The sequence below is a fragment of the Fusarium mangiferae genome (assembly GCF_900044065.1).
Source record: "Fusarium mangiferae strain MRC7560 genome assembly, contig: FMAN_scaffold008, whole genome shotgun sequence".
NCBI lineage: Eukaryota > Fungi > Ascomycota > Sordariomycetes > Hypocreales > Nectriaceae > Fusarium > Fusarium mangiferae.
In genome coordinates, this window is record NW_024573928.1 from 1,052,377 (window position 1) to 1,080,278 (window position 27,902).

Genomic DNA, 27,902 nt, shown 5'->3' on the forward strand with positions numbered 1-27,902 from the left:
CTCGATTGGTAAAAGGCGGAGAAGGTGAAATACAGTTGAAAGTTTAATTTTGGAGAAACTCTTGTTCCTTCGTCTGGCTTGTTTGTGACGGGCGCCGCCACATTCTGTTAGGTAACGCTGATCGCTGCAGAGCAGAGGGAGCCGTTGTGTTGACAGGGATCTTCGGAACCGAGGCCATGACACTCTTTGCTATGACGTACAAGCTTTTGCATTGCAGAAACCCATCTTGGAGTGAAGAGCAGAGCTGGAAGTTGAAACAACGAGAAATCGCCAATAACAATAGAGGCTTGTACAAGATGAAGAGCAATAGGATAGCATCTCACTGTTGTCACAGATTGATCTGAGATTCGTATCCCACAATCGAACCATGCACGACCAAGAATGACTCGCTCATTCTACAGAACCATCGGATCCGGTGCCAACCATGACCTGTCTCTCAGTTCCTTATTGCAGATAAGCGTTTCCCGCCCTCTACCGTTAGCACTATTCCGCCCCCTCCCCCTGTCTCCATCTACCGCTGCGTGCGTTCCTCGCAAGCCTCTTACGATCCCTTCGCTCAAGATCAGCAACATTAGACATTGCGGGGAAATCATGGGGAAGGCAAGGGTGACGCGACATACTTAAGTTCGCTGATCGTCCCATCTTTTCTGGCCATTTCCAAATCAGAGACACAGACATTCTTCGTCATCATCATGGCTTCTTATTCTACTCCCCCAAATGAGAAGGCTGAGGTCTTTGAGGCCGAGGCTGCTGGTAGAGGGCAGGTCGATCGTATCGACGCTATGGCTACGGCACCTGGTACAACCCTCGAGTCATTTTCTCATCTTGATGAGAAGAAGATTCTTCGCAAGGTTTGTGCCAGTCACCAATACTTACTAGTTGATCACTAAAGAAAGACTCTCAGATGGACATGCGATTGATCCCCATGCTCGCACTTCTTTACCTCCTCTCTTTTCTCGACCGTAAGTTTACCACAGCCCTCACTATGACGCCCAACTAAGCATGCAACCACAGGAGGAAACATCGGAAATGCAAAGATCGAGGGTCTCCAGGAAGATCTCAAGATGAGCCCGGACCAATACAACTGGTGTCTCACCGTCTTCTTCTTTACGTACGCCGCCTTCGAAGTCCCGTCGAATCTCCTCCTCAAGAAGCTCCGCCCAAGTGTCTGGCTTCCTACCATAATGATAGCATGGGGTATAGTGATGACACTCGTGGGCATTGTTCAAAACTACCACGGTCTTCTCATTGCGCGCATTTTTCTTGGTGTCACTGAGGCCGGTCTCTTCCCTGGTGTCGCTGTACGTCTGCGCCTCTTCTCAAATATTTGCTGGGAAACTAACCTGTTTTAAGTACTACCTCACAATGTGGTATTGTCGTCACGAAATCCAATTCCGACAGGCCCTCTTCTTCTCTGCAGCTTCCATCGCCGGTGCATTCAGCGGTCTACTGGCCTTTGGTATCGCAAAGATGGATGGTGTTGGTGGCCTTGAAGGATGGCGCTGGATCTTCATCCTCGAGGGAATCGTTACTGTTCTCGTTGCCATCTTTGCCTTCTGGGCACTTTACGACTTCCCTGAGACTGCAAGCTTCTTGACTGAAGAAGAGCGCGCTTTCGTCGTGTTCAGACTCAAGTATCAGGGTCAGCAGAAGGCTGCGGGACAGAGTCAGTCTCGTGTTGCACAGGCCGACGAGTTCAAGTGGGAGTATGTTTGGGCGGCGTTTAAGGACTGGCAGATTTGGGTCAACATCTTTGTTTACTGGGGTGTAAGTCAGGGTATGAGCTGCTTTGGCATGAGTACTGCTAACCATGACAGATTGTTTGTCCGCTCTATGGTATCAGTCTTTTCTTGCCCACCATCATTCGAAACCTTGGCTACAGTTCTAGCAAGGCCCAGCTTATGACTGTTCCTATTTACATCACTGCAGCTATCCTAGCTGTTATTGTCGCTTGGACATCAGACCGAGTTGGAAAGAGAAGTCCATTTATCGTGTCATTCCTCTGCGTCATGGTTGTTGGCTTTACGATGCAAGTCGCCCATAAAGTCAAGTTGCTTCAGTTCAAGCTAACCTACCTATCTAGGTGTATCTCTACCCACAACCCCAAGGTTGTCTACGCCGGTGTCTTCATCGCAGCGTGTGCCATCTATCCGGCGTTCCCAGGAGTTATTACTTGGCTGGCCAATAATCTATCAGGAAGTTACAAACGCAGTGTTGGAATGGCGATTCAGATTGGAGTTGGAAATCTCGGCGGTGTAAGTACAATCCTTTCCCGGCAGCATGGCTCTTCTCGTTAACAAACTTAGGCCATGGCGTCAAACTTTTACCGACAAAAGGATAGGCCTCGCTACATTTTGGGTCACGCCCTGGAACTGGGTTTCATTGGCGGGGGTATTATAGCGGCTCTTATCTTGATCTTCAGCTATAGCCGCATCAACAAGAGTCGTGACAGGAGAATGGCAGCTGGTGAACATGAGACCATCTCTGAGGAGGAACTTTCCGCCAAAGGAGACAAGGCTGTAACCTGGCGATATATGCACTAAATCTACCTAGTTTAGTTGTGAATTGGATTGCATAATGAGATTGAGCTGTATCGTGTTGATGTCCTCCTCAACTATTCGATGCATTTTTATGCATGGCATAACTAAGGCGTTTGTCTGGAGATAGCTACAGTAGAGGCAGCCCCTCATGATCAGGATTGAATGGAGACAAAGCCAAGTCAGTCTAAGGTACCTTAGTTTAGACTAGGTACCTTAGTAGTTTATACTAGGTACCTTAGTAGTTTAGACTGTCATTTTCATGGAATGCGCGCCCTTCCATGGTTTAACTCTGTAGCCCCACCTAACCCCGCCTTGTCGCCATTGTCGTTGTCGTTGTCATCAAGGTTTCTCATGATTCATCCTTGGATACCTAGATATTTATAGTAAAGTCAATCCCTATCGACGTTGAGCCAATCATACACCACTACTTGAATCTATCTTGAGAATGTCCCTCTATGCTCGACAACTCAACATCAATGACCTAGAGCGGTCACTGGCCGTTGAAACTGCCGCGTTTCCTTCCGCCGAGGCCGCCACTCGTGAAAAGGTGGTGAGATCCATAACAGACCCGAGGTTTGAATCTAACCTCGATCTAGATTGAGTATCGCTTAACAGTCTGTCCCGAGATATGCATTGGCCTATTTCTTCGTGCTGGCGCCAGCTTGCCGTCCCCCATTCCTCATGACATCCCATTCGCGGAGGATCCGACATCCGACAACGACGACGACGTGCTTCTCGCACATGTTATCTCTACCAAAACTGCCAACAAACCCGTCAAAGATGAAGATATGGACTACCCCCGTAACTGGAAGGAAGATCTACAAGGTGACTACGCCGTGGGTCACAACAAGAATGGACGAACGATTGCTCTCCATGCTCTTGCTGTCGCGCCCGATTACCAGAGGGCCGGTCTGGGCAAGGCCATTATGCGCGTCTATATCCAGAGAACGAAGTCACTCAATGCTGCGGATCGCATATCTATCTTGACGTATGACCGTCTTGTTCCGTACTACCAGAGACTTGGATTTGAGCACTATGGGAAGAGCGAGTCTGAATATGCTGGGGTGGCTTGGCATGATCTTGTGAGTGACCTCAATAGCAGAATGGCCAATACTAACTGGGATATAGTCTTACATACTATCTTCTCCTCTGTGAGAAGTACCTACCATAGTGATATCAAATGTGCCTCGGCGAAGGACTTGACATTAAAGAGGCTCGCGTGGCCCAGAATACAAAGGCAGCAAATCCATTGTTCTATTTTCTGTCCAGCTACATACTTGGCACCAAGGTATCTCCGGTGAAGAACAAGCGATGCATGACAAAATCGGCCGTGACATTTATCATAAATGGAATCCAGCGATGTGTGTCGACTGTCGACTCATCACATTCTTAAAGGCGACCTCTGTTGGCCAGGTTAGCCGTCATTAGCCGAGCTAGATTGAAACGCCTTCAATCTTACCTAGCTCAGCTCAATTCATACACGGCGTCGGTGGATGGAAGGCGCTCATCGCCTGTCGGGATACTGATGGGATCACTGCAGCGAAACCCTTTCGAATCAACTAATTATGTGTCAGTGTGGATGTCCGTTACTCAGAAATAGGGATTGAGATGTCTTCATACTCCACTGGAACTCGATGGTGGCCAGCCCGACCTGCACCACGACGGTAACTTCGATCACGACGTCGCGCTTTGAGGCCAGACGGAGTCTCGAAAGCGCTTCCCGAGCCCCCGTCGACCCCGATAATTGAGGCGCTCGCGAAAGATCGATATTTAGGATCGAACGGACACGGCAGTTGTCTGTATGTAATCAATGTCTGTTGTGCGTCACTGCGGGAACAAGGTCTTACCCTCGACCATCAACTGCTGTGTGTCACTCTCGAAGCTAGTGAGAATAGCGACTTCCCAAATCCGCTTCTCCGGTGGGAGGTCTGCGCTAAACTTAGCTTTCTGGGTAACCGTGAAAAAGCCCAGGTCGCCGACGGGTGTCCCCTGTCATAATCATCATCATCATCATCAGCAAGGGCGGTAAAATGACACCTCAATCTCGCGCATTGAACCATTACCTTGAGGGCAATCCAGTCAACTGCTTTCTCCGCCTTTCCACCCATCGAAAGATGGAAAAGAGATTTCTTGACGAAAAGTTCCAGGCGACTCTGCTTTATCGCGTTCTTCAACCGTTGTGACGCTATGCCCAAGCTGACTCGGTGCAGCCGGCGGGGGAAAAGCTGTGGGCTACGCCCAGCATGATAGATCAAGCCCAGGCACACTGCGAGGCGCGGGCTATCCGAGGCGAATACCTCGGTCTTCCCTCCCAATTTGGCCAGGGATGCGGCGACCAGCTGCTGAATCTTGCCCTTGAAGTAGGGAGAACTTCCCAAACCGCCAGCTAGTATGACAATATTCTGCTTGCATCAGCCACGGCGCTTAGACCGACATCAGGGTTAGAACATACACGGCCGGTGTCCGCAGCCTCTTCTCTTTTCTCGAGGTCTGTGAGAAATGATCTTGTTACTTCCTTGATCCGATCAATCTGTGTATCGAACAGAGACGCCATGGAAGTCCTAAAAAGGAATTAGAACCATTCGGACCAGGAGTTTGTGGATAGGGTGCTTACTCCGTGAGGATAAAAGGATCGAGCCGGGCAAGGCTTGCTGATATGCCTGCATCAGTCTTTTGGAAAGGGATTTCAAACGCGAAGTCTTCAAAACTCTTGGTGCCAAGGCTATGCTTGCAATCTCGATATTCGTCGGTATCTCGCACATGCCAAGCAACTTGTTCGGGTGATTTATGAAGATGGGCTCTGTAACTTTTGACGTGTTCTTTCACCAAGTTTTGGAAACCCTCATCAATGTTGGCGGAACCAAATCCGCAAGCTTCAGAAATTAGTCGACGCTTTCAAAGGATAAAGTTACATACCAGATACTGGCTGTATCTCGATGGCCTGAGATGACTTATGGACCTTAGATGTCCCATGGAATGTGTCTTGGACCTCCAGCAAGCAAAAGTCCTAGGTTCAGTTAGCTCAATAAATGCAATCGGGAAATGAGAATGCACTTACACTGGTACCGCCACCAGCGTCGACGATTAAGACTTTGTCGCCGTCCTGTGGGTTGAACATCAGAGCTGTCTTGTGAGGGCCATGAGACCACGAACCTTGGCTTGTTTGGACAACTGCGATCCGCACATCTGGAAGGCAGCAACCGCTTGTGGCTCAGTCATGGACACATAGACAGTGTGGTCTTTGGCGTCGTCAAATCCGGCGTTAGAAATAAGTTGTTTGAAGTTGCTCACCAGAGCTGGGTCCCATGTTGCGGGAACACTGAATAAAAAGTGAATGGTGCAATCTTCGAAGGACTTCCCTCCTAAAATCTGTGGTGTAAACTGTCTGAGTCTCAATTCCTGGTATAAACAACGAAGGAAATCGGTGTAGAGGTTTTCGACATGTATGTGGTTTCTGTCTCTGTTGCCAAAGTCTACCTTGAACAACTCTCGAGTCGCGAACGGCTTCTGGGAATCATCGGGTACTTCTAGTCCCCATCCAACGAGCTTTGGCGGCTGATGACGGTCACTGTAAAAGAGCCTAGTGGGAACTTTTACGTCTCTGCCCCATGTGAAAGCTATTGGTTCTGCATCGCTTTTCGATTGATAGGCAACCCCAGTGCCTGTAAAGAGATATCATCAGCCCATCTTCTCGAAGCAATGTCGCAGATTTGGGAAATAATAGACCAAGTTCTATACATACCGGTCATCCCAATGTCGATGCCAACCACCAAGTCTGCTGCCATGGTTGAGAAGGTATGTTGATTGTTTGGCATGATAAGTGAATCAACAAAAGTTGAGCTGAGAATGTAGAGAAAGACCTTGGCTACTGTCGAAGAAATTGGTTCCTTGTGCGCCTTCATCTGACCTGTTTACCAGCTTACCGCCGCCGGGTGAGGAGACAGACTCCTCAACGGGTGTTGTGTTCCCTCTGCCGTGTTGTCCCGTTTCCGCTCCCGACTCCAAGGTGTCACAAATGATTTGTCACCAGGGTTACCGTACAACAATTTGCTTGGAGTGCCACAACGGCAACAGAGCCAAGGGTGCTGGCGGGATTGTGCATCTGATCATCACTTGTTGGCTGAATGATGTGTGGTACGTACCAACCAGCCACTTGCAATTTGCAATTTGCAATTTGGCCATGTAAGTTCCGGATTTGCACTCTAGGCTAGCTCACTCAGGGAAGGCAGCTGATTTGAATATGTTGGAGTGAGTCCGTGAGGGAGGGCTGATGATGATGATGATCCATCCAGGCTCAAGTCAAGTCAAGTCAGGTCAAGTCAAGCCAGGTCAAGCCAAGCCAGCCACACTGCTCCACTGCGACACATTTTCTTTATTCAAAACAAGTTTGCTTAGGTACCAACAGATCCATGGCTAGTCTTGCGCTAGTGGAGCATTATTGATGAGATAGGTACCTACCTTTGTCATTCAGACAGTGGACGGGAGGTTTGCACTTCAACCAATCGACCTTGTGTCCTGATTGCCAGTCCCCACCAACTCACTCCCTCACTCACATCAACTCATCCTGCAATCTTTACTTGGGTATTTCAACCCTTTGCCCCAACCACTACAACGACACTTTTTCTTTCTCATCTGTTGTATTTACACTCTGCTGTCACTCTTATCATCGCCGTGGAGATGGCTCTCTCATTTGCAGCATCTTTCTTCATCGGCTGGGCTGCTGGGGCCTGCACGATTTCCCTCTTCCTCGCAATCATCTTCCTGGCTTTGAGAAGGACTGCACGTGGAGCTTCTTTCTTCGCCTTTCTGAGAATCAGGCCCAATTGCGATGTCTCTGAGGTCTCTACCAAGCAAACAGCTTCAGCCACGAATGCTCCCACTCCTCAGCACGACCCAGTGCCCATGTTTGTCCCGAACCCTATCACTTGGCAGCACAGAAAGTTGCACGAGCGTCTCCATACTATCGTGGGACCCAAGGGAATACATGAGAATCTCAGTTTCGAGGTTTTCATCAAGTTTCTCGCTCTGAAGCTTGTTTACGGCGGCCAAAATCCTGCCATCAAGCCTACCATTATGCCCGCCGTCGAGAGGTCCATGTTCGATGATCAAGAACTCACCCGTCTTGCGGGCAATCCCCCGGAAGGTCAGACGTGGTCTGAGTTGATATGTGACCGAGATACCCGATACTACGCCATCTGGACATTCCTCATCCGACTCATCTACAAACGAATGCATCCCACTTACAACAAAGTTCCGTGTGGTGATTATAGCCTCTCAGATACAGGGCAGCCCACCCGCGACGTTCAAGAATGCCTGTTGCCTCCTGAGGTCTCAAGCTGTTTTCAGCTCATCCCTAATCGTTACGTAGCCCTGAGTAAGTTCACTTTCTATGCCAGCTTTGCAGCGGGCTCTGCTAACATGACCCCAGCCGAGGACTTCGTTTCGGTCTGGAGAGAGGCTACCCTCCTGTTGCTCAGGCCTCTTTACAAATTGATATACATACCCGCGACAGAATTCCCCGATGACGGGAGTGACCCACGGCAGAGGAGGGTCGATTCCATGGCCTCCGAAATCGCTGATGCGCTGAAAATGGAGCTCCTTGATGCCGGCGGCCGTCCAGGCGATGTGATCAAAGAAAGGCTCAGCACCCAACTTGGCCGCGCAGCAAACTCAGCGCTCATTTTCTTTGGGCAACCCTCAGAGTGGGAGGCTGACTGGGTCTCAGACCAAGGCCGCCTTGTTACCCCAAGGATCCGATTCATGTGGAATGGCCAGGTCAAATGGACCAGGCCGGGTGCCCTGTACCCTGGGACCCCATGGGCTCCCATTGAGGTAGAAAAGATTAAAGAGTAGTCTACCTCCCTAAGCTAGTAGCTGCTTGTGTGTCAAGCTCCTGATTATCTAGGCTCGACGTTTATTTTCTGGGAGTCTTGTGGTTCCCTTTCTGTCTGATGCAACAATTTGTATTTAGTTTATCTTTAACGGCCAATAAATCAGTCAATTCGCGTTCTTCTAGTTTGCATAGAATACAAGAATTGCATCCAGCATGTTGACGTGCAATAATTGCATTCCTAAACTTGGACGAGAAGCAAGATGACGAGGAGCAGCCATTAGCAAGCAGCTTGCAGTCCTAGACTAGACTCAGATCGCCAAATCACAGCCGCTCGCTTAGTGAGTGGCCTGGGCCAGTCCATTTTACCAATAGGTACGGAGTAGACGTGGCTGTGCTGCAGTCTCTGTTGACTCCTATCATTTGCTGAAGACATGTTGCCCAAGCAATGCCAAGGCTGTGGGAAAAGAAACGACTTGCAGCACGGCCCAGTCACAGGCTCACGTATCACAGTCACTCACATCCTGGTACGTTCGGCATTCCATGTCAAAATATATTAGTAAGTGATTGAAACATGCTATGGACCAGTACCAGAACCCACACTCCCCCATGCCTGAATTTCAGCTGGAAATTTCCGTCTCCGGGGCGAGGGCACGAAGAACTGTAGTGCCTCGGATACGGTCGGGATGATCCTTGGAAGACGAAAGAAACTAACATAGTAATGAAAACAGAGAATCAAATGGCATCCTTCTTCGAGCACGCACGGGACATTTGATGGCCAAACCGGAAATCAGAGGCGCGTAACCCCCTACTCCTCAACTGTAAGTGTCCGCTTGAGGCAGCTCGTCTGTCGTAGGCCCCTAGAAATCGGGAGGCATGCTGCTTGCCCAGTTCGGCTTCGGCTTCGGTTTCAGCGTCAACTTGAGCTGGTGCATGACGTTGACTGCCGCCATGAGGGAAGAATGGTGTGCTCCGAGAGCCTTGCCCCATTCTTCCCATTTCCGCTCGTTTTCCATCAAGGCTTTCAGAGCTGCACCCTTGTCGTTTTCTTCCGGGATATAGCCGTTGTACCTGGCGAGTGTGTCGTTGGTTTCGGAGATTGTCCCGGTAATCCAGCTGAGCATGCCTTCGTGGTCGCAGATCAGATCTCTCGAGGTGTTGAGGAGAATTTGAGCATATTCAATGTCATGCTTGATTTGATTGGCCAATCTTGTGCATGCCTGAGCGTCCCGATGCATGCCACGAACGGAGAGCCCAATGTCCGCTATCTCCTTGCCCATTTTCACCGCGCCGGTGATTACGGGAATAATCTCAAGGCCAGACATGTTGGTAGAACTGTTGTGTGTAGAATGAAACGGTTGATGTTTTGTCGTTTTGTGTATAGAATGAATACTCTGCCGGCTGCGTAGGGCAAGCGGTATGTGATCTGATCAAGATTGAAGAGAAGAGACTGATGAAGAAGGTCCAGTCAGGCGTTATAGTAGAGGTGTAAGAGGGAGATTTAATTCTTTTTAACTGTTCAATGATCGGAAGTTCGTAGCTGACTGTTGATTACAATATAGCTCTAGGCGCTGTTTCGTCTCTTTAGCTTTGGCTTGAAGCTCAGCCGGCGTAGCCATAAGACAAAGAAATAAACACAGCAATTAGTATCATGGCCCCATTTGGAAACTCTCCGGATAAAACCGGTGAAACTATCCCATGTCTATCGCAGAAGCCACTGCCACGTTATCAGGATGGATATCACCTCTCTGCAATGCGTGACAAACTCTACGTGAAAGGATGCGGTGATTTCGGCCAAAGGTTTAACAAATGATGGCAGCTGCTATCTCTTTTTCCTACGCTTATCATGTTCGTCATGAAGTATTTGAGACCTTGTTGTGGTTGAAAAAACATCTATTCTTGCCCTGGGTTCCTCATGGAGGTTACTAGGTGGCTAATTGCCACCGTGATTACCGTGCAGGCAGCCAAGTGACAGGTCCTAAAGGCGGTGGTGAAAATGGTAGTCTATCGCTTTCTTCTACGCATGAGCTAACGACAATACCCAAGCCCCCAGGCTACGGTAGGTCACCAGACGTCACTCTTGACGGCGAATGGGCAGCATGGCGGTAAAGTCATCTCCAGGCTGGCTAAATTGTCGGTTACTGGCTCTTCTGATTGGCGAGGTTTACAACCAGGTTCCAACTTAATACATCAAACGATACCTAAGATACAAACCCCTGCCACAATCACCAACGGTAAAATGCGGAAACCCGAATGGGGGGCGTTTGGTGTTGTTCTTTTTTCTTTTTCCTTGAGTCCAAGCGTTTAGCAGATGATTGATTTTATTTCACGGAACACAGCTGGCGGCCTACCATGGCTCGATGAGCTGGCTGACTGGGTCGAATCACTGGCAGGATGAGAGTGTAGTTACTTATTTGTTTGTATATGGTCCGCCGTTTTGGATTACCAGAACCGGCTGGACCACTGCGCCAGTGTGCATGATTCCACGCTGAAGTGTAGTTCGCGGCATGGTACTAGGTAGCTTCGGGGTGAGTTGCTAAAGATAGGTAGGACATTAAGTCTGTTTTTCATGCGAAATCCCTTGATATCAGTGTGAAACAAGATAAGATTGACAAAATTCACATTCATCCATAACAGTCAATGCTATCATTTGCATATCTTGGTACAGAGAACTATAATCTAAATAAGCTGCTACATAAGTCTTTTATGATGGTTTTCGTCCAGGATACATGATACGCCACGCCGAAATCTCGTATGGGAATCAACTCCGATAGCACAGAAATTCCTTCATGTGAGAAGACCGACCTCACGATAAACCGACTCTAGATACGTGATTGCCTCAATGACGTCCATAGTGTCAAGAGCTTTCTCATAAGCACGGATGGCTGCCACAAGTTTATCCCGCTCATTCTTAACCTTTCGAAGTTTTCTCTGATCCTGTTTCCTTTTTAGAAAGGCCTTGATAGATGTCTTGAAAGAGCTCTGGTTCCTGTCCTCCTTTTGATCGAGGTTTTCATGTTTCTTGGTCTCTTCATTGACGGATTCCTGGGTGTTCTGTTCTTCTGCGCAACAGACTAGGTCTGTCACATGTTCTCAAGTTGGTAGATCTGGATGCTACTATACGCAAACACCGTCTTTGAATGGCCGGCAAACCACTTTCATTTTCGTATGAATGACTTTGTTCAACAAATTATAATCCTCCTGTCAATTCAAGTATGTCCTGTGCGACCTCGCGCTGTAATGGCAGCTCTTTGCGACGGGAATAACATCAATCCGGTCTAGGCAACGTGGCGGAGTGGTTATCGCGACAGCCTCGAATCACCGTTAAGCTGTTTCCTTCGGGAGCGCAGGTTCGAATCCTGCCGTTGTCGATGTTCTTTTTGTCTTTCTATAAATATAATCCTTGCATCTCTGCTGTTGTGAATCCCAATGCCTTTTGCGAGTGGGGGCCTTGTATAGGCTAAGATACTTAGGATTTAAGACATTTATTAATTATTAACTATAATAAACTTTAAGGAAGTATATATATATCTTAGGGCTTGTTATATACTTGCTCTCTGAAAGAAGACTTAATATCTTGCTAGTGATACTGATCAAGTTCTATGGATATCCAGGACAAATGCATTTCATTGCTGAGTGACTTAATGATTGTAAAACAATCCAGACAACAGCAACCAAGACTACACTCGCCCCGACACGAGTCAACTGATGTTCAGCTCACCAACAAGAGCCACAACAGAAGCAAACCCGGCATCAGTAGTCGGCCTGATTGAAAGCATGCCAGCGCCGAGATCCCACTCAGCAATATGGGCATTCTCCTCAGTAGCCTTATCCGGGCTGCCATCCGGCGTAGCAGGAATACCGAAAACTCTGACAGAACCACCAGAAGACTTGGCTTCCTCAAACAAGTTGTCGATCTGTCCCGCAACCTTGTAATCTCGGATGTAGACCTTGAAGCCGAGGTTCCTCACGACGACGAGATAGTCTGGGAAGGCAAGGTTGCGGGACTCTTCAGAGGCGGTGTCTGACAACTGATAGCGTCGTCCCGGGCTAGGAACGTTCCTAGGATGATATGAGCATATGCGAATCTTGTTGGACAAGTACAACTTACCAATCACCAGCCGGAACACAAATGGTTTGAATTTCATCATACGAGAATTGCACGTCGAGGTTAGTATCGGTGTCCATAGAACCGAAAGACACACCCTTCTCGTTGGTACTTCCTTTGCCGGTAGAGAAAGACAACCACGGTCCATAGGAGAATGCGTCTGTGGATGCATGGCCAAAGTCGGATTCGTTGACCTCTCTACCATCAGCAACGTTAATCTGAGTAGAAGAGTCACCATCGCCAACGCCGTTCATCCAGTGTTCAACTTGGGCAGTGTACTGAAGAGACATCCATTCAGGGACATATGTGATGGCGTGCGGTGTTCTGTCTCTCTCAAGAAGTTCACGGGTGATGTCAGCTGAGGCGTGACAAGCAGGCATCGTGATGCTATCAAGGTTAGGATTCAGAAATCGGCCAAAATGCTTCGGAAGATGATATCTCACCCTGGGACTGACTGCCCGCCGATCAGGGCCTTGACGATTCGATTGAAATCTCTGGCTAGCGAACTGGCAGTTGGTCCACCTATGCTGAGGAGGGTGGCCTGATAGTCTGCGGCTGCGGCCTCAACCTTTTGCTTGGCTGCCGAGTATGCGGGAGCATGCGATGGCCACCATTGAGAAAAGTCTTGCTCGCCCGTGAGGCCGTAGCCTTCTTCTTTTTCAAAGGTCTCCAGGGCACGATCCCTCTCGCGCAAGGCCTGGTCAAGTGCACTTGCCAGGGTTCGGCCTATCATCGTTACCCGGACTTGATCACCCTCACCCTATGACTTATTAGAAGAAGCAATTTGTTGCACATGCAATTCACGTACAATCTTGACAGTCATCAGATATCTAATCTTGGTCAGTTCATGCGCACTGTATGGTGACGAGGTGCTTACTCGAGCAAACACTGAGTATAGGTTTTGTGATGAGCCGGATCATAGAAGAGATCATTAGTTTGTAAGAAATTGTTGATGATGTTGTTGATTCCGTAGTTCGTATAGGCCGGGTCGATATCTTGTGACGCGACTGGTGCCTTTTGCGCATGCTTTGTGAAGAACAAAGCAGGCTTATGTCCAGGCAGACCACCGACAGCATTCTGCACAGCCTTGCAGTATGCCAGCCACAGATACTTGTCGACTTCGTTGACGGCCATTGTTCTTTTTTTGCGTACGTAGATATTCGAAAGGGAAAACACGTGGAACGCAGAATAAGATGGAGAGTCGCAGAAACAGCGGCAGAGCGAGCGCGGGATGGGGATGGGGATGGAGACGCGGCTTTAAGAGGAATCTGAGCAAGCCATGTCTCTCGCATGTGTAATCACATATTGGCTTTGACTAGTTCTAGGCCCAAGGTGATCTGAGGTCTGCAGATGCGCTAGTCTCGTAGCCCCAAAGTTTATCAGGCACCATCAAGTTTGGCCTCGCCTTCAGGCTTCGTACCACTAACTAGATCTGATTTCTGGGGACTCGGCTGTAGATCCGCTGCAGATGGTGCGGGTATTGATTCCACCATTAATACATAGTTTCACCCGCTTGACTGAGAACTCTCTAGTCCCGTCCGCGAACGCAGTTTTAATTTGCCATCTTCTCTAACCGAAGTGTCTCAGAAGGGTCCGAGCCTCGTGGGAGAGGGGATCATGCACAGCTGACAGCCTCCCTTGCCTCGTCGCAAATTAGCACAAGCGATAATGTCCGGGGTCCGATCAACAAATGCTACTGTACTCCGTACTCCTTGCTCCGTACTGTACCCCAAGGGGCCAAGAAGCCACCATTCCATAGTTCGGCGTTTTTTGGTCGTTCCCCGCGTAACCGGCAACACAATTGGTGGCTTGCGATAAGGTAAGTTACCTACTCTGTACTCGGAGACCACAGATCCCATTTGCGGATTGTGAACGCAAAGTCAAGACTGTGCGACGAGAATTGTTCTTCTGGAATGCTCCCGCTGGCCAGTGGGACATCCAATAATACAGCGAGGCTCAGGCAGTTGGTCAGTAGCAAGGTTGTTGGCGATGGTGATACTCCAAGGATGGCGTTCCCCTTCGTATCGCTACCCCTGCATCTCAACACCCAATCGACGATTAGTTAATCCCGCAAAAACACGCCGGGACTTGCAGCATAAAATGCATAAAGACACCGCCCTAATCTTACTTATGTACCAATGTGATGGCGGACCGGCACGCTGGGTCAACTCAAGCGCCACAACACGTTCTCGGCCGGACCATGGCTAGACGAGCCAACAGCTCGGATAAGGCCCAACAAGCGGGTAATGAATGGCAGACTAGAATGCGGCTCATTCGCAACTTTGGACTAGAACTGAAGCGGTGCAGGATGCAAGAATTGTCTGTGGAAACCCATCCAAGAGGCCGCATCTGGAAAGTTCCAGTGCAGCAGCCCATGGATAGGATTTGGCTTTGGCCTTATTCTAGCGGGATGTTGCACCAAGGGACTTTTCTAGAGTCTAGACGATTGAAAGCTGACAAGCATGAGAAGTATTGAAAAGTCAAAATGTCCTGGATGCACAGGGCTCCAGTAAAGTTAAGTGAATTGGGTTTGTGACAGCCCTATCTGCCATCTTAAAGTTCTTGGCCATCCTTATGTCGCATCATTGTAATCGAGATCAGCAAGTGGGGGGATTGTTTATCACAGGAATATAAATGAACAGCAATATGTCGCGCAACAACTCCGGCTTCACTTCAAAGCTACCCTGAAGAAGGATCAATTCTCGAGGACTTCATGGATTCACTGGTCGGGGGTATTGATCGTAAATCCTACAAGTATTATTTTTTACCAATGGATAGCTACTACATTCTAATGTATCGTCGATAAGTTGCTCTTTCGCAAATGGCTTTAATTCAACATAAAGTGGCTATGACATCCGTCTATCGTGCGCTTCATATTCGGGTGTTTCGCCCATTTATTTAGGTCGCTTTTATACCCAAAGTTGGCAAAATCAGGCCAAAAGTCTGGGAAACTGTACCCAAACGAAGTTAACGGCTACTGAAAGAATCCCTGTATCGCGAATTACACTACAAAAACGCCATAGAGGTACGTAAATTATTCCAAACAGCGCATCGGGGGCTTCATCAACAAGATACCTACTTCAACAGGCACCTCTGGCTTGTCAATGACAGTCCCGTAACTCAACGAAACGGCAAAAGTATCTGAGTAAGTAAAACAACATCCTATAATGCGAGAGCATGATGGCTATGTCTTCTTGGTTCATCTGGTAATAGGCCGGGAGACGACCTAGAAAGCTACAGAAATGCCCTAACTCTACTCTCAACTACCATGATGAAAGGACGACAGGATCTATGAAGCTGCTGAAACCTGTCCTGGACTACGGAGTACAGGCACCGATTATCTGCTCGTAATAGTCTTGAAACGTGCACCATCAGTCTAGAAAACCACTACGTCAGCTTGAGTATAAGCTTGAAAACACCCTTCAAACCCCCCAACCAATGAGAAACCCCAATTTCAAATACGACATACGCACACGCATTTCCCCATCTCGACTTTTGAGATGACATCGTGAAGATCTCTCGCGATGTGGGCTCCCACCTCCCGACGAGCCCCCCACAACACGCGTGTCTCGCATGAGCTGCGCGTTCGCGAGCCAATCGTCGTCACCTCTTTTGCCTGACTCGTTTTACATTCTCCGCTATAGGCTGGCCCTAAACTAGACCTCGGCAGTGCTTTTTAGGTGCCGTCTATGCTTCATTCTTAGCTTGGCAGCTTTATTCGGAGAAATTGACCGTTTGGTTGTTATCCGTAACATTAACGCGTCACAGCGTGTCCATGCGCCTCTCGACAATGCGAATATGCAGCCTCAGTGCCACTCGGTATGTGGGTTGCTGTTGAGATCGAGAGGCGGTGGAATTGGAGCTTCACGATAGATATAAAGAATGAGTTTCCGCAATTCAATCACAATCTCGATATCCCCATCACTCGCATCAGTCTCTTCCAGATCGTTCTCTAACCGAATACAAACTATCATTGAAATCATCAATATGCCTTCTTTCAAGAGCCTCCTCACCAGCTTCGCCATCGCGGCTAGCATCGCCTCGGCCCATCCAGGACATGATATTGCTCACGAGGCCGCCGAACGTCGCGAGTTTCTCAATTCTGTCAAGCGATCCTCCCTCGCCCACTGTGCCCCCAAGCTTCGAGCTCGTGGTATTGAGGCTCGCAACATCGCTCGTCGTTCGGCCCAGGTTAACAAGGCTCGCCAGAAGCGAAGCTTGAAGAAGCGCGATGCTGATACCGCCCTGAACACTTCTCACAACAAGACTTCTCAAGGCTTCAGCCCTTGCACTGCCCCTTCGGTCCTGTTTGCCAGCATCAACTCTTGTGTTTTGACTCCCGAGGTTACTCAGGGTCCTTACTGTAAGTAAATTCCGTTTCCTTTTTGTTTCAGGGACATTAGCTAAAACAATCCAGATGTGGCCGGCGAATACGTTCGTGAGAACATCATTGAAGATCAAGAGGGTCTTAACATCATCCTCGACTACCAGGTCATTGACGTCGAAACCTGCGACCCTGTCCCCGATGTCTACCTGGAGATGTGGCACTGCAACTCCACTGGCGTGTACTCTGGTATCGTTGCCAACGGCAATGGCGATAGCTCTGATGAGACCAACATTGACCAGACTTGGCTTCGAGGCATTCAGAAGACCGACTCTGATGGTGTTGCTCAGTTCGAGTCTATCTTCCCTGGCCACTACACCAGCCGTGCTACTCATATCCACGTCATGGTTCATGCCAACGCGACTCTCCTTGCCAACCAGACCCTCGGCCGAGACAACTACGCCAGCCACGTTGGACAAGCCTTCTTCGACCAAGATCTCATCTCCCAAGTCGAAACCCTCGAGCCTTATGCTTCCAACACCCAGGAACTCACCCTCAACGAAGATGATGGTATTCTGAGCGAAGAGACACAGACCGATGGTGTTGACCCCTTTATGGAGTACACTCTTCTCGGCGACAGCATCAGCGACGGTCTTTTCGCTTGGCTCGCTTTCGGCATCAACTCCACCCAGTCCAGCTCCGTGTCTCCTGCTGCCTACTACTACAAGGAGGGAGGCGTTGCCAACGAGAACTCTGGTGGCGGTATGGGCGGATCTGCTCCTTCTGGTGCTGCTCCTGGAGGTACACCTCCGGCCAAGATTGACGAGTAGAGAATCCTACGGTGAATTAAATCCGGGATGCGACCGGCTGTATCCACGGGTGTGGATACTGCTAGAATACCGTGTTACCGATATACCCGGGTTTCCCGACGACGCTGGGAAGTTAGCAGATGTTGTGATGAGTCTGGGCAAGCGATTTGCGATTTGTTGGAGAAGTGCCTGCTTGGTCTGGAACTAAGTTCATTGTCTATATAGAATTTTGCATCACTGTTTATAGCTCATAGAAAGAAAACGTTTTTGTTGATCAAGCTCCACGCCACTTGCCACCAGATGAATGGATGATGAGAATAGGAATGGCTCTACAATGCTATTTAGCAATAGTTAATGGACGTTGAATTGATCCTCGATCGTGAAATAGCTAAACATCTAGATCCAGAAGGCCAAGACAAGACCACCAAGAATACTCAGTATCCACGTAGCTGCTTCTGACTTCTTAAACTGAGCCTTCTTGTATCCAAATCCCAGATCAAACACCAAGTGTCGAATGCCATTGATAAAATGATATGCGAACGGAAACCCTAGCAGTCCAAACTTAATTGCGGCCTTGGTAGCAAAAGGCAACGCTCCAAAAGCCGACACCAAAGCAGCAGAGTCAAATCTCATTCCAAGATAAGGAGCTACAGCATGGGCGCACAAAGTCAGGTAAGCTGTACCACCTACAGAAAGGCCTGTTATTCGAGTCCATGCTGATGCACTGAACCAGACTTGTCCGACCTGGTAGATTGTGAGGTTTGGAGTGACGGGGCGGTTGAGGCGTTGTTTGATGAGAATGTCGTGGCCTTCTTTCTGGCTCGTGTGAACAATCGCTGGGCGTTCTTTGTAAGAAGATCTGATGGGAGTTAGAGAGAACCCAGGAGGAAGTTGAAATTGGGAACTCACCTTGTTTGTTGGGACAACAGACGGGCTGAAGCCAATTTGGGGACGCTCTGGTTGAAGAAGACTCCCGGTCGTCCAATGCCTATTGAGAAGCTTCAGCAAAGCTATAGAAATTACACTTCCAAGTTAATGTGGTTTACCTCTCATGGCACCAAGGCCAAGTCGTTGTATGCTCATGGTGACTAACCAGTGACAATAAACGTCAATCTCAGAGTACTTTTAGACGAGTTGATTACGCATTCAATGACAATCTGAGAAACAAGATCTGAGCTATCAAAGCACAAGTCTTTCTTGCATTCACACGTGATTCTCGCTTTTCGCGTCTTTTGACTTCTTCCGACATCAGCCTACCGAGAACATCGGTGTTTGTTGTGCGACCTGCCGGATGTAAGATGCCGGATGAAGGACACCGACCCTACCGGCCAGACACTATCATGGTTAAGTAAAAAGAGAAATACTTAGGCCATTTCAGATAATCGCGTTTAATCTCTACGCTCAAACAGGCCTACAGTGGTGGTGGTGTGCTCTCAGGAACTTAAATACTAGAAGAAATAAAAAAGAAACGACAACGGCATGATTCGAACATGCGCTCCCGAAGGAAATTGATTACCAGGGTCTTTTAAACCGCTTCGAGTCAATCGCGTTAACCACTCCGCCACGTTGCCAGTGGTTGTTAGACATTTCTCACGATCAAACTCTGGTCTAACAACCTAGCTCTGCAGTTTTTGCAAGACTCCGAGTATTCTGGTTTCATCCATCTTCAGCAATCAGCATGCCTCATCACTACAGCAAATTCCTTCGGAAATTCAAGTCAAGGAACCCATGGTCATTGATGTATCGGTCCAGCAATTCATTAGCTCGACTTACACTCGATATAAGGTTGAAGATAAGGTTATTAGTCATACACCGAGATTCACGATCCAGGAAGGAGTACCTTCTATTTTTCGCAACTCAATTAAATGGCCACATTTTCCTGACTAAGTGCATGTGACGAATATAAATTCATGGATGATTGACGAAGATTGCCCTTCGCAATTAAAATCGAGACGCCCGACTTGTTTCATGGTTTTCAGCTGATCACTAATCGTGCTGGTTTGAATGCAATGAACAGGGATGGATCCATGCTCGAGAAGGGCTGACTAGGTCGTTTTATCGCTCGCGATCCCACAAGAAGCTTAAGTACCTCTTTATCTCCCAGTGAATATTGGAAGTGGATGTTCATTCATTCAAGCTTATTTGCTCTATTGATCCGGCGACGTTGAGATGCGTGCCTTTTCGTCGACATTCATCAGTCCAGGCCTCGCAGTCCTGGCAGCTGCCTCCGACGAAGATGTTGTTTCGTTCCCCGCCATCGGCGAAGTCGACATCGTGTTTCCTAGGGAAGATACATACGCCGCCGAAGCCCCATTTCCCGTCATCTTCGGCCTCCAAAACGCCCCAGTGTTGACCACCTTCAGTGGCACACTCAACTGGGAACTTAACTGTGCATATACTTTATTCGGCATCGGCCGACTATACTTGGACTTTTTACCTGACTTGGAGCCTTATTACTTTCTCAACACGAGCAAAGCCATCGCTGATGCTGACGAGGGTGACCAGTTTCAGTACTGGCGTGGCGAAGAAGATTCTTGTATCCTCAAGTGGGATTTGCGGTGGACCACTGTCTGCGAGCCACGCAAAGACGGCAGTCTTCTCTTGAAGAACAATCAGTTCGAAAGATCTGGCAATGTAACTTTTACTCTTCGCCCTGGCGCAAAGACTGCACGCAAGGCTATCGCAGAGTACGATGGCTGCGCTATTGGGGGAACTGCGGTGAAGGTTGAACGCAACTATACGGTTGGCTGTCCCATTCTTGCCGAAGACGCCTCACCGAAACCGAAGCCTTGTGGTTTGGATGTCAAAAGGGCCCGCAGCAGTCTTGCTGAGGCTGTTGTGAAACCTACCACGAGCTTGACCGCGATACCCAGCAAAACGACCGATTCAGGTATGGATGCAACAGGTACTGGGACAGAAGGTGCCTTAGTGCCATCTAGCACTGGAGAGGGCTCTGGTCAAAGCAACGGAGGTGGAAAGGATAGTAATGGTGCACAAGCATTCGCCGGTAGCAAAGGCGGGCTCTTGACGGTGTTTACTGCTTTGGTCGCTAGTATCCTTCTCGAGCTAGTTATGTAGATTAAGTAGCACAGATACGCAAATAGACTAGTTGAGTCAGTTGCTCCATCCCAACCTCAACCTCGAGATCTGAATTTCAACACACAAAGCATGGCTGAGTGAAATTTCACCACCACCATCACTACAAGTCATTTGTAGCACTTGGCCAGTACACATTTCTGTTTATGAGAGAGACCAACTTTCCATGTGTTCTTTCACACCATTCGAGGACATAGTTGATGGTACTATCCAGAAAAGCCTAGACTTGACTGTACTGGCAAACAGCTTCATCCTAACTTGAGCTACGAAGTCTTAAGCACCTCTTCACCGGTTTCCGGCATGAGCTTGGTCAGACACTAAAAATAAACATCGTAATTTCTCTCTCATAATTACTGTTTCTGTCGATAGGTACTGCTTTTTAGCTTTTTAAGCTGAAGCCACTGACACGGCATGCACGGTTATCCAAGCCGGCCGAGGGCCAAGACCAACAACAAGTCCTCAAGCGTACAATTACTGTGTAAGAGCTGTAATAACAGCGTCCTGAATTATTAATTGAAAGGGGCTGTATTTATTTCAACGTTATCTGATCTGGGCGTATATAAACTTACGACGGCCTCATTTGAACGACGGGGTAAGTTTCACACTACCTTCTTCCGACAATACACGAGGGATTCGCGGTTACATCAATTCAAATTTCACAGTCCTCAATATATCTCTGCTGTTATACCTACAATATGCCCTCAGTAAAATACACCACTCCTCCCGGCTTCACCCAAACCCTCTCCGACGCCGTCCATTACTCCCAAGCCGTAGATCTCGGCAACGGCCACTTCAAAATCTCAGGCCAAGGCGGCTGGGATTCTAAAGGAGAAATATCCACCGACGTCACTAAGGAAACTGAACAGACAATTCAAAACGTCGATGATGTTCTCAAAGCAGCTGGTCTTCGTGGGTGGGAAGACGTCTACTACATACGCAGCTATCATACCGATATTGACGCCACACTATCTCCTCTAGCTGAGGCTCTTAAGAAGCGAATTCCTAACAACCGACCTGGAGGTGTTGTGTTGGGCGTTGCGAAGTTGGCACTGCCGGGTATGAGGCTGGAAATCGAGGTCGATGCTAAGAGTTCGAACGCGAGGGGGTCATCAGCGAAGATCTAACCACGATCAGCCTAATCGAATGATTTGTACCATTGGATAACTACATCAATATATTACGAGAGCTATTCTTTGAGATCGAACAGTCATATTCATATCATTATTACCTTCTATAAGTCGCTAAATTAATCAGAATCATCATTCATAACCCATTACCTCTCCAAACATCCTTGAATCGACACTTCCTGCATTTCACTGTACAACTCAAATTCCCTCTTAACCTGACATCCAAGACTCTTCTCGAAAGACTCTTGATCCGCTTCTGCGACATGGCTCACCCCGCCATCTTCTCCTAGATTTGAATGAAAGATTCCAGCTGCACTGACAGGCAAGAAATCCTCATATGTAATCGGCTCAGCCTTAATGGCCCCGGAGCTGACAAGACTGTCGATGCTCGCATCGAGGTCTTTTGGTAGCTGAGAAACAGGACTGTATGTGAAGTATGCAAGATTCTCTTTTCGAATGGTTTCCAAGTCATCGGGAAACTTCTGGAAAACCTTTGCAAGAATTTGCTCCTTCGAGCCAGACTTAGCATCAGACGTGAGCTCGGCCACAGACCCTCGCCACTCGTTGATAAGATCATCGTATAGACGTCTTCCCTTGGGCGTCAATGCCATTCCACGCTGCTCAATCTCTCCAAATCTCGCCTTGTGGCTTCCTCCAGTTTCTTCTCCTTCTGAAAAGGCAATCGCTTCATCAAGGGCTAAGAAACTTGTTTGGCGAAGGAGGATAGGGCAAAGCCTTGGTGGAGGTCCTTCTATGGCGTCTTTGGCTTGGAGGCCATATCGAAGCATTTCAACTTGTGCTGTTTCAATGTCGAGAACCCGTGGCGTGAGATGATTTATGTGAGGTCCTTTGAAACAGACGACGTCTGCGATCAAGGGATGTGCTTCTCGAAGAGCTTTGTATGTTTTCATGTCAACTGTTGATGTTTTGTGCCATCGAAATGTTTCGAGGGCTTCTTTTATGAATTCTTTTGATACGTCCTCGGAGAAAGACTTTTGTGATTCGAATATTTTGATCAATTCCACACATCGATCTGTAAAGATGTTGCGTTTTCGCAAAATATCGGCAGCCTGTGTCCGAAGTGTCTCGTCCTCGATGAGTTCAAGCCGCAATAAAGATGTGAATACACGAAAAGGGTTGTATGCCAGTGCTTCCTGCGTGAGAGGTCGAAAGCACGTTGCGTGAACTGGAAGATTGGCGACAGTGAGGTCGTAGTAGCCAACAGGATGCATTCCCATTACAGCGAATAATCGCCGCATCATGGCTAATTCTTCTGGTGTTCCAAGTCTGATAGCTCCATGGCGTTCAACCTCGATACGAGGTTCGATGGGTTGATGTTTTTGGTGATTGATATCGGATACAAGCTTGAGGAGTGTGCCGTATTGGGGAACTTCACGTCGATACATGCTCGAAAGGGAAGAGGCAAACATGGCCCTGATAGCATCTGGACTGACTGGGTCTGTGACTGTCATTGTGACTGTGGTATATTGTTGGTGTAGAAGGGGGACTATTCGCGCGGTAAGGAGCAGTACGTTAAATTCAGATGTGTTACTGGGCTTATCATATCTAGAGTATAACTCAGATAAGCCTGAATACTATCATTTATATCTAGCATTTCGGGCAACGAGACACGAATGCCGATGTTATCAGGTATCTTTTGGACGCCCTTTTGCTTGTAGTCATTCTCCATGGACAAGCCTCCAACGAATTAGATTACGTGCTTTCCTGATAAAGCGGAGATCGCGCGTCCGATAAGGCGGTCCGAAATCTGGTCATGGGGCTCGGATGCGATAAAGAGGAAACAGAACCCGAGTGTTGGCTCGTCTCGCGCTGTTAGTTACAAGGTAGTATAATGCCGACTCCGGTCATCGGCGCGATTGAGACTCTCCGAGTTACTGACTTGCCTGTTTTTGGGGCTGGCTGATTAAGATAAGGGCGCTGATAAGGAGTCCAAGGTCGCATTCTCTCAGATACCAACTAAATATGTTGGGGATCCATCGGAAGATAACCGAGCTGGAGAATAGTCACTCACCAAGTAGTCAGCAGGGTCTAGTTAGCAATCATTCGTGTAACAAATGGTATCATTATGGCTATCTCATATCAAATTCTCTACACAGATTCCCCTACAGCTCAAATCCCAGGTTCACATGGATAGCCTTGGATTGAGTGTAGGCATCTAGCGCATACTGTCCCAATTCCCGACCAATTCCAGAAGACTTGTATCCACCAAAGGGGATACCAAAGTGTGAATCGCCAGATGAGTTGATCCAGACCATGCCAGCCTGAAGTTTGCGAGCGACCTTGTGTGCCCGCGAGATCTTCTCGGTGAATAGAGCAGCTGCAAGACCGTAGGATGTATCGTTAGCCTTGGCGATAGCTTCTTCGTCTGTCGAGAACTTGGCGATGGAGACAACGGGACCAAAGATCTCTTCCTTCATGATCTTCATGTCCTCGGTAGTCTGTTACTTGAGTCAGAACATCTTTTGGTATTGTTGGAGCGGAAACCTACGTCTGCAAAGACTGTTGGCTGGAGATAGTAGCCCTTGTCGCCGTGCTTGCTACCACCATATAAGAGTCTAGCACCAGACTTGCGCCCCTCCTCAATATAGGAGATAACTCGATCTAATTGGGTCTTGGAGACTTGAGGACCTTGGACTGTTGCTTCTTCAAAGGGGGAGCCGAGCTTGTCATTCTCCTTTGTGACAGCGACGAACTTCTCAAGGAACTTGTCGTAGATGTCCTCGTGCACGTAGATTCTCGAGGTGGATGTGCAAACCTGAGACATACTGTCAGTATCTATGCCGCTGCTTACTGGGCTATGAAGCTCACCTCTCCCTTGTTGTCCATGATTCCAAAGTGGCACCACTTAACAGCCTGCTCCAGCTCTGCATCCGCAAAGACAATTGAAGGACTCTTGCCACCACACTCAAGCGTGATGTTCTTGAGGTTGTTCGCGGCATCCTTCATTATGGCCCTGCCAGTATTGGTGCTGCCTGTGAACGCAACCTTGTCAATGTCCATGTGTCCAGCAATAGCCTTTCCAGTCTGGGGACCAAGACCAGGCAGCACATTGACAACGCCAGCAGGGAGGCCAGCCTCCTTGACAAGGTTACCGAAGTATAAAGCAGACAGAGGTGTCTGCTCGGCGGGCTTAAGGATGACTGTGTTACCGCATGCCAGCGCTGGCGCGACCTTCCAAGCGAGCATCATGAAGGGGAAGTTCCACGGGATGATCTGTCCGCAGACGCCAAGAGGCTCTTGGAGTACATATGCGAGCTTGGCGGGAGATGTCTCAATTGTCTTGCCGCTGATCTTGTCGGCGGCGCCAGCGTAGTATCGGAAGACATTGTACGACTCGTCGAGATCGCCAGCGAGACAAGCGCTGAAAGGCTAGCGACAGTGTCAGCGACGCAATTGGACCGAGGAGCAAGGTTACGTACCTTGCCATTGTCAAAGGCGTCAATAGCGGCGATGAGCTCGCGGTCGCGATCAATGAGATCAGCAAGCTTGTAGAGGAACGCGCCGCGGTCTACAGCAGCGAGCTCTGACCATTCACCTTCAAAGGCTTTGCGCGCAGCTTGAACGGCCTTGTCGACGTCTTCTTTTGAAGCTCCCTTGAGCTTGATGACCTCTTCCTCGGTGCTGGGACGTGTGAGTTCCCGTTCAATTGGAGAGTCGAGGGCTGCTGGGAGCTTACACTGGATTTGTCACTGTGAACTCGTCGCCTGAAGCAGCGACATACTCGTTGTTGATGAAGAGACCAGTGGGTTGGTCGTACTTCTTGCCGTTGGGCAATGTGATTGACGTAGTTGATGCCATTGTGAGATAGGCAAGAGACGCAAGGCGGGCAAGACTGGACGAGAGGAGTCTGAATGTAGAATAAGGTATTACAATGACGAAGGATGGGGTATCATCTTTTATAATGAGTGCGACGCATCAAATGACAGCGGCTGTCCTCGGGACTCATACACCCAATAAACTACCACCAACTAAGACACCATCGCGTCCATCCACTGTTTGCGGGGTTCCCTCAATCATGACAATTCCGCTGCACATTCAACTGATAGCGCTTCAATTGGCCCCAAACCTTTCCTCATGCAGTCTCTCATCATGTCCCAGTTCAAGTCAGGAAAGTATTCAGGCCAGAATGAGGACGAACACTAAACGATATCTACAACCCCGCGATGCGGGGGAACTGGGCTATTCTCCTTTGGGTAACTTCTTGGGCCTCTTGCAATCCCCAGGCAGGTCTTATCTTATACTGCATCTGGGATGTTTCTGGGCACTTCTGCGGGGCCAGTAAGATACAGCTCTCAAGAGCGAGGGAGTCAAACTGGAATAGGAATGTTGGGTGACCACTCGGTCGTTGTAGCATGACGAGGTGGCCGAGGTGAAATCTTCATGATAGGTTCTGTGATTATCATGGCCATGCGCCAAGGTCTTGGGTGGTGGTGATTGCGTATCATGTCGTGCAGTACATAAGGGCAACTATGCCTCTGATACGAGCATCGAGCACAGCGATTGTTCAAAGATCTATACCCCTCAGTCACAAATCCCCAGCTCTACGTAAGCCTCCAACTTCCCTATCAGTCTGATCTCGGTACCTTATACAAATAGACTTTCGTCATGTCCCATCTCACCTACTACAACTACGAAGGTGTCGGAAAGACCAACAACAAAGAATACTCCTACTCACAAGCTGTCCGCATCGGCAACACCATCAAATGCTCCGGCCAAGGCGGATGGGATAGCGAAGGCAACATCGACAAAGAAGATCTCAAGGGTCAAATTGACCTTGCGTTCAAGAACGTTGAGAAGAACCTCAAAGACGCTGGCGCAAGGGGTTGGACAGACGTTCACTCCGTCAGAAGCTATCACATCTCCCTCTCAGGCTCTTTTGACCTCATGGTTGAGCAGTTTCGCAAGTGGATGCCTGACCATCAGCCAACTTGGACTTGTGTGGGTGTTACCGAGTTGGGTATTCCTGGCATGATCGTTGAGATCGAGGTGGAGGCCAATATCCAGCAGTAATTGTGTAGCAAAATTTATTAAGCATTTTCTCTTCTTTGCCACGCCTTATATAGACCCTACTTCTTTCTCGCTGATTTCAGTACTCTGCAGCACAAACAGGTCGGCTGAAAGGTTGTCCCTGGTCTCTATCTCACCTCCTTCTGTACGACACTATGCGCTCTTTATGAGCGCGCCACCATTGGCCCGTCGTCACTGAATGATTACTAACGGCGCAAGCTCTCTCAATGGTAACCCCAAGAAGAACAAGACTCATGCGGCTTAGTCTAGCCAGATATTATTGCTAAAGCAATTCAAGATCCTAGATCCATCTCATACTTTGAAGCATCCCTGATCATCACCCCAACCGTGGACCCTGATCTAGGTCTATAGAGATATCTGATGAGTAGAACTGATGTAGGTCTTCTGTATAATGCGGTACAAGCTGCTTTAACAGAAGAGGACTTTGCTGCTCGCCGAATCAGCTTAAGTATGAAACGCTATCAACAAATCCGGAATGCCAAAGGAGCGCTAGAAATCACAATCTACTATACGATGACAGGAGCACGTTATGGTTTTCAGTAGCTATAGACTAGCAGTTTTTGGCTATGTGATCTCCCATCCGAATAATCTTGGCTGGTCGGTATTCAAGGAGCAGGTGGAAACTGGCATGACTTATATTCCATGTCCAACATCAAATCAAGAGTCAAGGACAGTTTCGCATTAACTCACGCATCGCAGTGTATGGTGATTCGAAACCTCTGTAGGGCCGCTTCATCACCATTCAAGTCGATATAGTTAGGTTCAAAGGCTTACGATCAGACGCATTCCTGTGTTGATGGCCATGCATTTCAATCTAGACACTCGGGCAGTCCTTTCGTTTGGCTCTAGGGACCTGAGAATCAAGTCGAACAGTTCGAAGAAACTATGTCGCTAAAGATAGATATCAAGCATGTAGCGCCGGTACTGGTTGCACGGGTGACGAAACGGGATATATCATCGGCAAGGGCCATATATATCCTAGAGCCACTTCACGCTGGAGCTGCTCGTTCACAAAACTT

General features: G+C 48.5%; 13 protein-coding genes and 2 non-coding genes across 15 annotated transcripts; 8 read left to right on the top strand and 7 right to left on the bottom strand.

Moving 5' to 3' along the window:
- Window positions 1–692: 692 nt before the first annotated feature.
- On the top strand, window positions 693–2,543 carry FMAN_11314 (uncharacterized protein; the record flags this gene model as incomplete). The annotated part of the gene is made up of 7 exons (XM_041834112.1): window positions 693–851; window positions 905–962; window positions 1,015–1,301; window positions 1,354–1,767; window positions 1,818–2,029; window positions 2,084–2,255; window positions 2,307–2,543. The coding sequence occupies 7 exons, from the start codon at window positions 693–695 to the stop codon at window positions 2,541–2,543; spliced, it is 1,539 nt and encodes a 512-aa protein (XP_041684408.1).
- A 442-nt stretch (window positions 2,544–2,985) lies between these two features.
- FMAN_11315 (uncharacterized protein) lies at window positions 2,986–3,695 on the top strand (the record flags this gene model as incomplete). The annotated part of the gene is made up of 3 exons (XM_041834113.1): window positions 2,986–3,087; window positions 3,137–3,622; window positions 3,669–3,695. 3 exons carry the CDS (start codon window positions 2,986–2,988, stop codon window positions 3,693–3,695), a joined length of 615 nt encoding a protein of 204 aa, XP_041684409.1.
- Window positions 3,696–4,004: 309 nt separating this feature from the next.
- FMAN_11316 (uncharacterized protein) lies at window positions 4,005–6,325 on the bottom strand (the record flags this gene model as incomplete). The annotated part of the gene is made up of 10 exons (XM_041834114.1): window positions 4,005–4,099; window positions 4,161–4,337; window positions 4,388–4,529; window positions 4,604–4,942; window positions 4,993–5,101; window positions 5,155–5,413; window positions 5,457–5,547; window positions 5,599–5,643; window positions 5,694–6,202; window positions 6,283–6,325. 10 exons carry the CDS (start codon window positions 6,323–6,325, stop codon window positions 4,005–4,007), a joined length of 1,809 nt encoding a protein of 602 aa, XP_041684410.1.
- An 892-nt stretch (window positions 6,326–7,217) lies between these two features.
- FMAN_11317 (uncharacterized protein) lies at window positions 7,218–8,393 on the top strand (the record flags this gene model as incomplete). Its single annotated transcript, XM_041834115.1, has 2 exons — window positions 7,218–7,914; window positions 7,969–8,393. The coding sequence occupies 2 exons, from the start codon at window positions 7,218–7,220 to the stop codon at window positions 8,391–8,393; spliced, it is 1,122 nt and encodes a 373-aa protein (XP_041684411.1).
- An 837-nt stretch (window positions 8,394–9,230) lies between these two features.
- FMAN_11318 (uncharacterized protein) lies at window positions 9,231–9,695 on the bottom strand (the record flags this gene model as incomplete). Its single annotated transcript, XM_041834116.1, has 1 exon — window positions 9,231–9,695. One exon carries the CDS (start codon window positions 9,693–9,695, stop codon window positions 9,231–9,233), a length of 465 nt encoding a protein of 154 aa, XP_041684412.1.
- A 1,956-nt stretch (window positions 9,696–11,651) lies between these two features.
- tRNA lies at window positions 11,652–11,741 on the top strand. The gene is given in 2 exon segments: window positions 11,652–11,688; window positions 11,698–11,741. It is a non-coding gene; the product is annotated as a tRNA-Ser (tRNA).
- A 330-nt stretch (window positions 11,742–12,071) lies between these two features.
- FMAN_11319 (uncharacterized protein) lies at window positions 12,072–13,612 on the bottom strand (the record flags this gene model as incomplete). Its single annotated transcript, XM_041834117.1, has 5 exons — window positions 12,072–12,432; window positions 12,482–12,865; window positions 12,922–13,238; window positions 13,287–13,308; window positions 13,356–13,612. The coding sequence occupies 5 exons, from the start codon at window positions 13,610–13,612 to the stop codon at window positions 12,072–12,074; spliced, it is 1,341 nt and encodes a 446-aa protein (XP_041684413.1).
- Window positions 13,613–16,465: 2,853 nt separating this feature from the next.
- FMAN_11320 (uncharacterized protein) lies at window positions 16,466–17,632 on the top strand (the record flags this gene model as incomplete). The annotated part of the gene is made up of 2 exons (XM_041834118.1): window positions 16,466–16,841; window positions 16,896–17,632. The coding sequence occupies 2 exons, from the start codon at window positions 16,466–16,468 to the stop codon at window positions 17,630–17,632; spliced, it is 1,113 nt and encodes a 370-aa protein (XP_041684414.1).
- Window positions 17,633–18,007: 375 nt separating this feature from the next.
- On the bottom strand, window positions 18,008–18,694 carry FMAN_11321 (uncharacterized protein; the record flags this gene model as incomplete). The annotated part of the gene is made up of 3 exons (XM_041834120.1): window positions 18,008–18,470; window positions 18,521–18,599; window positions 18,658–18,694. The coding sequence occupies 3 exons, from the start codon at window positions 18,692–18,694 to the stop codon at window positions 18,008–18,010; spliced, it is 579 nt and encodes a 192-aa protein (XP_041684415.1).
- A 386-nt stretch (window positions 18,695–19,080) lies between these two features.
- On the bottom strand, window positions 19,081–19,182 carry tRNA. The gene is made up of 2 exons: window positions 19,146–19,182; window positions 19,081–19,124 (listed from the first exon to the last, which is right to left on the bottom strand). It is a non-coding gene; the product is annotated as a tRNA-Ser (tRNA).
- A 598-nt stretch (window positions 19,183–19,780) lies between these two features.
- Window positions 19,781–20,689, top strand: FMAN_11322 (uncharacterized protein; the record flags this gene model as incomplete). The annotated part of the gene is made up of 1 exon (XM_041834121.1): window positions 19,781–20,689. One exon carries the CDS (start codon window positions 19,781–19,783, stop codon window positions 20,687–20,689), a length of 909 nt encoding a protein of 302 aa, XP_041684416.1.
- Window positions 20,690–21,402: 713 nt separating this feature from the next.
- FMAN_11323 (uncharacterized protein) lies at window positions 21,403–21,831 on the top strand (the record flags this gene model as incomplete). The annotated part of the gene is made up of 1 exon (XM_041834122.1): window positions 21,403–21,831. The coding sequence occupies one exon, from the start codon at window positions 21,403–21,405 to the stop codon at window positions 21,829–21,831; it is 429 nt and encodes a 142-aa protein (XP_041684417.1).
- Window positions 21,832–21,980: 149 nt separating this feature from the next.
- FMAN_11324 (uncharacterized protein) lies at window positions 21,981–23,306 on the bottom strand (the record flags this gene model as incomplete). Its single annotated transcript, XM_041834123.1, has 1 exon — window positions 21,981–23,306. The coding sequence occupies one exon, from the start codon at window positions 23,304–23,306 to the stop codon at window positions 21,981–21,983; it is 1,326 nt and encodes a 441-aa protein (XP_041684418.1).
- A 651-nt stretch (window positions 23,307–23,957) lies between these two features.
- FMAN_11325 (putative aldehyde dehydrogenase) lies at window positions 23,958–25,653 on the bottom strand (the record flags this gene model as incomplete). Its single annotated transcript, XM_041834124.1, has 5 exons — window positions 23,958–24,293; window positions 24,344–24,610; window positions 24,664–25,224; window positions 25,275–25,476; window positions 25,532–25,653. 5 exons carry the CDS (start codon window positions 25,651–25,653, stop codon window positions 23,958–23,960), a joined length of 1,488 nt encoding a protein of 495 aa, XP_041684419.1.
- An 807-nt stretch (window positions 25,654–26,460) lies between these two features.
- Window positions 26,461–26,865, top strand: FMAN_11326 (uncharacterized protein; the record flags this gene model as incomplete). Its single annotated transcript, XM_041834125.1, has 1 exon — window positions 26,461–26,865. The coding sequence occupies one exon, from the start codon at window positions 26,461–26,463 to the stop codon at window positions 26,863–26,865; it is 405 nt and encodes a 134-aa protein (XP_041684420.1).
- Window positions 26,866–27,902: the final 1,037 nt, after the last annotated feature.